Consider the following 9,632-nt stretch of genomic DNA (forward strand, 5'->3'; position numbering starts at 1 on the left):
AGATCCTTACTCTGGATGGCATTACCCTGACCTCTAGTAATACTGTGAGAAATCTTGGAGTCATTTTTGATCAGGATATGTCATTCAAAGCGCATATTAAACAAATATGTAAGACTGCTTTTTTGCATTTACGCAATATCTCTAAAATTAGAAAGGTGTTGTCTCAGAGTGATGCTGAAAAACTAATTCATGCATTTATTTCCTCTAGGCTGGACTATTGTAATTCATTATTATCAGGTTGTCCTAAAAGTTCCCTGAAAAGCCTTCAGTTAATTCAAAATGCTGCAGCTAGAGTACTGACAGGGACTAGAAGGAGAGAGCATATCTCACCCATATTGGCCTCTCTTCATTGGCTTCCTGTTAATTCTAGAATAGAATTTAAAATTCTTCTTCTTACTTATAAGGTTTTGAATAATCAGGTCCCTTCTTATCTTAGGGACCTCATAGTACCATATCACCCCAATAGAGCGCTTCGCTCTCAGACTGCAAGCATACTTGTAGTTCCTAGGGTTTATAAGAGTAGAATAGGAGGCAGAGCCTTCAGCTTTCAGGCTCCTCTCCTGTGGAACCAGCTCCCAATTCGGATCAGGGAGACAGACACCCTCTCTACTTTTAAGATTAGGCTTAAAACTTTCCTTTTTGCTAAAGCTTATAGTTAGGGCTGGATCAGGTGACCCTGAACCATCCCTTAGTTATGCTGCTATAGACTTAGACTGCTGGGGGGTTCCCATAATGCACTGAGTGTTTCTTTCTCTTTTTGCTCTGTATGCACCACTCTGCATTTAATCATTAGTGATTGATCTCTGCTCCCCTCCACAGCATGTCTTTTTCCTGGTTCTCTCCCTCAGCCCCAACCAGTCCCAGCAGAAGACTGCCCCTCCCTGAGCCTGGTTCTGCTGGAGGTTTCTTCCTGTTAAAATGGAGTTTTTCCTTCCCACTGTCGCCAAGTGCTTGCTCACAGGGGGTCGTTTTGACCATTGGGGTTTTTACGTAATTATTGTATGGCCTTGCCTTACAATATAAAGCACCTTAGGGCAACTGTTTGTTGTGATTTGGCGCTATATAAATAAAATTGATTGATTGATTGCATGTTTGGGCGCAAGTTGGAAAAAGGTCAGTTAAACTTGTACTGGTTTTGAACATGTTCAGAATTTTCGGGAGCTCATTTGGATTGCTGGCTGCCTCAGACTGACTCCTGTGGAACTCAAAGTACAATTTTCATGCTGAGCTTGGAAAGAGTTGCCCTGTGTGGTCCCAGGTTGAGTGCGGGTTAACTCGGGTAAAAGATAAAGCCCAAAAAGAAATTTTTCATTTTTCATGAGTCGCATTCCTTCTTGGAGAACTTGGCACCAAAAGCAGTCGGGCAAGAGCTAGTCAGGAAAAACAGCTGAGGTGTGCTGCATTGTTACGCCACCAACCTCAACCAGGTATGAGAGCTTCTTAAGCTCTTGACTGTGTTACTATAACAGAAAGGGCTCATTTATGCTCAGCGTTAAATATGGATACCGATGGAACCTTTTGTCCACACTCTGCGCACATTACGTTTCCACCGAGCGGTCCTGGTTAGTACTGCACGGTATGGCACAGGTCGAAACTGTTAGGCATTTCCTCCACCAACAGTACCTTTGGTTTGGTAGATGGAGCAAGTAGATATTGGCATGCACGTCACTGAGAGCATGTGTTGTGTGGCCTCACTCTCGCCACATGGAGTCCACAAAGCATAATTTAACATTTTTTTAATTGAATTAAATTTTATTTTGGTCTTGATGGATCATGGGATTTATTTTCATTGTGTGCAGAATGCTGAAGTGTCGACTGATGCCTGTGGTAAACATTGATGTGAATGAATGAGGCGCTGTGACTCTTTCAACTTTTAAAATAAGTAAAATTTTTTGTTGTGGGACAAAGCGCCAGTGTTCTGTGGTTCAGGCTGGGAAACACACTGGGAGCAGACAAAACACCAAGGGTGTAAGTGGCAGCCGAACTGTCACTTCAGCTCAGTCATCATCATAAAGGAGTTAAAGCTGTGTACCTCTTAACCTGTGTGGTAGACAGGAGAAGAGGGAGCATAAATAAAAATACCCTGGACGTTTTCTCACACACACCTCATTTGCATCTGCTCGGATCAGCATGTGCGAAGTTGTAAGGGAGGCTGGACAAGTCTGAGCGGTTTTTGTGCCCTTGGTGAGCGGAGCAAGTTTCACTGTGCGTGCTTGACTACATGGCAAATAAAACAATTGCACCCGTTATCGAGACTCTTTACCGTCATTATTGACACCAAGGGCTGTGACATTGAAACTCAACGCTACATCTAAGTCATCCAGCAGCAGGTACCAGGTAACCTGATGCTCTCCACACCAATGTAGGGATGCCACAGCTGCAGTAAGAGACTCTTACCGACTAGAGGTTAAGCTTAATCACAGATCTACACCGAAGATTAAAGTTGATGTGAGCCTGCAGTGTGCAGCTAAGGTCATTTTCATCTCAAAAGACCTTAACTCCTGAACCTAACGATATTTAAAGGGGAAAATTTGTCTGACCGTAGAGTATTACCAGCATTCTTGTTTACATTTTGCATCATCTGTGTTTATTTACCTTGGTGTGGCCCTCAGAGTGTACATGTCTGATGTGAGTGGTAATAATACTGTCTAAGGATAATTTAAATGAATAATACAAAAAAGACACACACTGTTACGGTCTGGGACTGGGTTGTGTGTTAAACCCAAGAGCAGGAGCAGTAAGGCAGACACAGGAGAAGTAACCAAAGGTTTATTGAACCAAACAAGGGACAGGAACCAGGGAAGTGAGCCTGTGGCGCTGCTGGGACTGTGGTGGGAAGTGAGAGGGCAGGTGTGATTATGGAATGCATTTGGGCACACATCTGGAAATGAAAATAAATCCAAACTAAGTAGTTCAGCGGTTCAGTTCATTCAGGTTGTTAGTTCAGAAGCAAGTCTCAGTTCATTCCAGGGTGCTGTTGGATCAAAAGTGCAGTTCATTCAGGAGTCCAGTTCAGATCAGGTCTTTGTTCATACCAGATCTTAGTTCGACATGACACACCCTAAAGGTGGGCACATGTGGCAGACTGAGTCAGATGACAACTCCAACTTCCAGGCTTAGATGCATGCAGCAATTTGGCAGCTCACATTCTCTGGAAAACTGCACTCAGAGAACCACAGTAACATAAAACTCAGAACTTAGCGGCTGCGTGTTGATCACTCCCGCCTGTCAACAGATTAGATCATACCGTAACTTAACGGTGGAATAACAAAATGACTGCACACTGTACCTAAACAGCACAGAAGTGCGCCAGCCCGAACTACAGATTAAACATTGATGTTCACAGAACTCCATAAAGAGGAACGAACTCTGAGCAGTATACCCGCTGAACACTACGCAGCGCAGAGATGAACGGACTCTGATAAGAAACAGCTGCGTGTGATTACACACCAGACAGAATTACAGAATATGTCCATAATAAAGCCAGAAACAAAAGCGTGATGTGGAAAAACCTGTATGAATTAAGAGCCGAAGCTCACACTGCAGGAAAAGAAACTATTGATAACGGCATAATTAGAACTTGGAGTAACACGGCAGGAAAAACATGACATGTAACACAGAGTCTGGAAACTCAAGAGGAAAAAACATGGCGGGTTACAGACTGCACCTCAAAGCGCCAGTGAAAACCCAGACAATTACTGTTGTGGACATGAGAGCCCACAGAGGTGGAGTTGCAACAAGAGCGGAGACTTCAGTCCAAAAAACTCTGCAGGGACACAGTCAAGGAGCTCAGGGGCTCACGTCAGGTAAACAGAAGAGTGACATTAGCTCCAACGTGGCGACAGAACGCCAAACAAAATGCACTATGAGAAAAACAGAAAAAAACAGAAGCTTGAGTTACTGGGTGGGTGCGATGGCTTGGTACAGCTGGGAACCCATGGCAACCCGGTTCCAACCAGGAGAAACGTGGAGGTTCTTCAGGTGGAGTGAGGAAAGATTCTGGCCCCGAACCCATGACAGGTTCAGGGTTAAATCTGGAGCAGTGATGAGTGTCAGCTGTGAGCGCCCACTCAGTGTTGATCCAACTCAGCTGTGAGCACCCACTCAGGGTTGATCCAACTCAGCTGTGAGACGCCGCTCTGTCAATTCCATGTGCCGTCTTGACAGATGGGGCAGGGCCCACGTGCACCCCTGCCACCCTAAGGGCGACCCCGGGTGACTCACCAGGCCAAGCTGGAGACAGAAACCCCAGAGGAGGATGGCACGACGGACACAGGGCGGGAGATGAAGACGGGGAGGGAACCATGCGACCCCTTCCAGAGCCCACAGCGGAGTAGTTGCCATGCAACCCACCATGATCCATGGAGGAACAGGACTGGAACGACCCTCCAGGGCCCACGATGGAGAAGTTGCCATGTGACCCTTCAGGGTCAACGGGAGAACAGGACTGGAACGACCCTCCAGGGCCCACAACAGAGAAGTTGCCGTGTAACCCTCCAGGGTCAACGGGAGAACAGGACTGGAACGACCCTCCAGGGCCCATGACGGAGACGTTGCCGTGTGACCCTCCAGGGTCAACGGGAGAACAGGACTGGAACGACCCTCCAGGGCCCACGACGGAGACGTTGCCGTGTGACCCTCCAGGGTCAACGGGAGAACAGAACTGGAACGACCCTCCAGGGCCCACTACGGAGAAATTGCCGTGTGACCCTCCAGGGTCAACGGGAGAACAGGACTGGAACGACCCTCCAGGGCCCACGACGGAGAAGTTGCCATGTGACCCTCCACGGTCCACGGGGGAACGCGTCAGGAAAACAGAAGAGTGACATTAGCTCCAACATGGCGACGGAACGCCAAACAAAATGCACTATGAGAAAAAACAGAAGCTTGAGTTACCGGCTGGGTGTGATGGCTTGGCTCAGCTGGGAACCCATGGCAACCTGGTTCCAACCAGGAGAAATGCGAAGGTTATTCAGGTGGAGTGAGGAAAGATTCTGGCCCCGAACCCATGACAGGTTTGGGGTTAAATCTGGAGCAGTGATGAGTGTCAGCTGTGAGCACCCACTCAGGGTTGATCCAGCTCTGCTGTGAGACGCCGCTCTGTCAATTCCTTGTGCCGTCTTGACAGATGGTGTGGAGCCCACGTGCCCTCTGGCAGCGGGGAGCAGAGCCCTGACGTTACACACAGCGAAAAGCACCCAGCCAAATCATCAGCAGCTCCACCTGAAAACACAGACAGACAGAGGCCAGCAGACCAGGGGCAAACCACAACATGCACATCCGAAATATATAAAAATGGTGTGCTGGATCAAAAAGGACAGATCAAAACCAGAAAAATCCGCACAGCCAGAATGCTCCCATGCAAAAAGCTTTATTAGACACAAGTGGTGACGTTTCGGGCAGCTGCCCTTCTTCAGACAAAAGAAGAAGGGCAGCTGCCCGAAATGTCACCACTTGTGTCTAATAAACCATGTCACTTGTGTTGAAATTGTGTGTATGTGTGTCGGTTGGGGGGCGGGGAAGCACAGCTATTCATTTGTTTTCTGGGGGGCTCACTCTTCCACACTTTGAAAAGCCGTGGACTAGAGAATATAGCTGAAGTCTTCAGTGATCAACTTCAGAAGGAAAGGGTGAGGATGGTGTTAAAAAAAAGAGCAACAGCTACAAGCAGACAACGAAGTAAAGGTAGCAGCAGCTCGTGTGAGAGTGTACAACAAACTTGATGGCACTGAAGATGGTGAGAAAGGGAACAGCTTTGAAATTTCACCTCACTGCCAAAACACTAAACCCAAGAACCCAATAAATCCACAAGCTATGCCATTCCAGCCTCATCCTGCACCATCCAAAGTGCAAACAACTCAGGAGAAGGTCAGCCTGACACAGGCAGTTGCAAGCCTACCTGTCCTAGAACAACAGCATTTGCTGGTGACCCCTTAAGGTTCATTGATTGGAAGATATCCTTTAACACCTTTATTGACTAGAAGCCCTCCCAGTTAATGAAAAAAAAATGCTCTATCTAAAGAGTTATCTAGCAGGTGAGGTGCACAAGTCTGTTGAAGGATTTTTCGACCGCAACTCAGATTAAGCATATCAGGGTTCTTGGACAGTCCTACAAGATACAGTAGATATGGAAGTCCGATTATCATCTAAAGAGCCTTCAGGAACAAGCCCATGAAGTGGCCAAAGATATCGGCAAATGATCCAACAGTGCTCAGGGAATTTGCTGATTTTCTTCAAGGGTGTGCTGAGGCCATTCCCTATGTTAAAGGACTGTCCATCCTGAATGATTATCACAAGCATCTTAGAAAACTGCCTGACTGGATGGTGTGCAGATGGAGCCATATTGTTGTGAAAGAGTTAGACAATTCTGGAGACTACCCAAGTTTTGCACAATTCTGAGTTTATGCAAAGGAAAGCACGAATAGCTTATAACCCCATTGCCTCCCTACTCCTAATGAACATTACATGAGAGGCTTCCAAAGAGTGCTAAAATGCTCAATACAAGCAACTGAAAAAATGTCCCTGAGTTCATGAAGTAAATACCAGTGCCACATGCCACTGATGTGCTCAAAGTCCTGGAATCAGACTTCAAAGAAAGGTACTATGAGGATAAGTATGTGTCCCAAGATGATGTTTCCTTTATACATCTTCTCCGTAACAACAAACACAAGGAAGACAGACATTATGAGCTGCCCCTCCCCTTCAAGAGTGGCGGTCCACCATCGCTCCCAGATAATAAGAAGCTGGCTACTGTTCGGCTGCAACACCTAAAAAGGAAGTTAAAAACCAACAAACAGTAATACAACCATTACACAACCTTCATGCAAGAGATCAACAAAGGTGATGCAGAGCTAGCCCCTTCAGCACAGCCCCACTCACAGTATGGTCCTACTCTGAGTGGCACCATATGCACACTCTGTGTCAGTTTAACACTGGTGATTTTGCTGTCTATGCTTTTCTTTCACAATACACACATTATTACAACTTCAACTATCACCATGTTTGAAGTTGTTTGAAACTGTTGATGTGGTTTACAGTGCCCTCTTACTGGATAGTTTTCTTAAATGCCCATGCTGGCATAAAGGCTGTATGAAGTATGTGGACAGTGATTGTTATGACATTTGAAATGCACAGACAGATTTATGTACAAGGGGAGACAAATAATTATTTGAGCCACTGTCGATTTTGCAAGTTTTCCCACCTACAAAGAATGGAGAGGTCTGTAACTTTTATTGTAGGTACACTTCAACTGTGAGAGACAGAATCTAAAAAAACAAACAAAAACCCAGAAAATCACATTGCATAATTTGTAAATAATTTACATTTTATTGCATGAAATAAGTATTTGATCACCTACTAACCAGCAATAATTCTGGCTCTCACAGAGCCGTTAGTTTTTCTTTAAGAAGCTCTCTTATTCTGCACTCTTTACCTGTATTAATTGCACCTGTTTGAACTTATTACCTGTATAAAAGACACCTGATCACACTCCAACCTGTCCACTATGGTAAAGACCAAAGAGCTGTCTCAGGACACCAGGGACAAAATTGTAGACCTGCACAAGGCTGGGATGGACTACAGGACAACAGGCAAGCAGCTTGGTGAGAAGACAACAACTGTTATGATTATTTATTAGAAAGTGGAAAAAACACAAGATGACTGTCAATCTTCCTCGGTCTGGGGCTCCATGCACGATCCCGCCCCGTGGGGTAAGGATGATTCTGAGAAAGCCTGGAACTACACAGGAGGACCTGGTCAGTGACCTGAAGAGAGCTGGGACCACAGTCATAAAGAATACATTAGTAACACACTACGGCATCATGGTTTAAAATCCCGCAGGGCATGCAAGGTCCTCTTGCTCACCAGCACATGTCTAGGCCTGTTTGAAGTTCACCAGTGACCATCTGGATGATCAGAGGAGGCATGGGAGAAGGTCATGTGGCCAAATGAGACCAATCCACAACTTTTTGGTATCAACTTCACTCGCTGTGTTTGGAGGATGAGACCCAAAAACAAGAACACCATCCCAACCGTGAAGCATGGGGGGTGGAAACATTTTTGGGGGGTGCTTTTCTGCAAAGGCGACAAGATGAGTGCACCGTATTGAAGGGAGGATGGATGGGGTCATGTATTGTGAGATTTTGTCAAACTACCTCTTTACCTCAGAAATTGAAGATGGGTCATGGCTGGATCTTCCAGCATGACAATGACCCAGAACATGCAGCCAGTGCAACTAAGGAGTATCTGTGTAAGAAGCATTTCAAGGTCCTGGAGTGGCCTGGCCAGTCTCCAGACCTGAACTCAATAGAAAATCTTTGGAGGGAGCTGAAACTTGAAACCTGAAAGATTTGGAGAAGGTCTGTGTGGAGGAGTGGACCAAAATCCCTGCTGCAGTGTGTGCAAACTTGGTCAAGAACTACAGAAAACTGCAAATTGGAATTGCAAAGGTTTGTGTGTCAAATATTAAGGTCTGTTTTTTCTATTGTATCAAATACATATTTCATGCAATAAACTGCAAATTAATTATTTAAATATCATAAAATGTGATTTTCTGTGTATGTGTACCTGTGATAAAAACGACAGACCTCTCCATTCTTTGTCGGTGGGAAAACTTGCAAAATCGACAGTGGATCAAATATTTATTTGCCTCACTGTAAAATCATAACTCGTACTCTCAAATATTAAAAATGTTTACTTTATGCTGTTAAATAAATATGATCTCTAGTGGAAATGAACTCCAAAACAAAAACCAAGATGACTTTATGTTAGAAATCTTTTTCCACTAAACAAAAATTCATCTTCATAAATTAAGACCATCTCATATTTAAAAAATTTTACTTCACTAATATTCAGCGCATTTATTGCAATAGTGCAATTTCAGTGCACTATTTCAGTGCATTTAATCTATTTATTCTATCCTATGTGCTAAAATAACAATTTTTTGAGCAATTATTTTTGGTTTTACTGTCATTATTGCTATTCTTTCTCTCTCTTTTCTGTTTTTTTGTCTTTTAGGCTGCCTTCTTAGAAAATGAGTTTTCCTTATGAGGAATAACAGTAATGAATATTGATTAACAGACATCCTAATGACACTAATTTATGTTGAAATTACGTAGAGTACCAGCAACTGTGTAATGGATTTTTGCTCTTACGGTTTCAGACTGTGATGTTTCTTACCGGAGGAAAGGCAGGAAGAAAGACTTGGAGCCTGAAAACTGAGTGGAGGTCTGCGGGTGAAGTTGTCCCAGTTGTTACTGATTAGAATTTCGCATCAACAGCTCCTGTAATCTGTTGTGTGGGAGGTCAAATTATGTGCTACACTGAAACACGATGGTTCAGTCCTGATTGGGAACATGAACAAATCTTTCCCGGAAATGATGGAAAATGAGAACTGAAATGAAGTTCATCTTAAAGAAAAAGCTCCTCCAGTGTTCTAGTTGGGGAAACCCATACTTTGGTTTTCAATTTGGGAAGAGATTAGTTTATGTTCGCAGATATATTAAAAACAAAAGTGATGTGGTTTAAGTTAGAGCAAACGCTCTTGTAGAGCAGATGAAGATGCAGCAAGGGCTACTTCTAACAAAGGACTAACTTCACCTGGTGGGAAGGCATCACCAGTTTTAACTAAATTT

At 44.5% G+C, this 9,632-nt stretch overlaps 1 protein-coding gene across 2 annotated transcripts in view; it reads left to right on the forward strand.

Annotated features, from left to right (window-relative positions):
- Positions 1-9,403, forward strand: part of il34 (interleukin 34) — a 137,581-nt gene extending 128,178 nt beyond the window's left edge. For both annotated transcript variants that reach the window (XM_034176961.1, XM_034176962.1), the window contains exon 8: positions 9,161-9,403. In XM_034176961.1, coding sequence (XP_034032852.1) covers positions 9,161-9,219 — 59 coding nt within the window. In that variant the 3' untranslated portion in view covers positions 9,220-9,403. The remainder of the gene's footprint in view (positions 1-9,160) is intronic.
- Positions 9,404-9,632: the final 229 nt, after the last annotated feature.

The sequence above is a fragment of the Thalassophryne amazonica genome, chromosome 8 (genome assembly GCF_902500255.1).
Source record: "Thalassophryne amazonica chromosome 8, fThaAma1.1, whole genome shotgun sequence".
NCBI lineage: Eukaryota > Metazoa > Chordata > Actinopteri > Batrachoidiformes > Batrachoididae > Thalassophryne > Thalassophryne amazonica.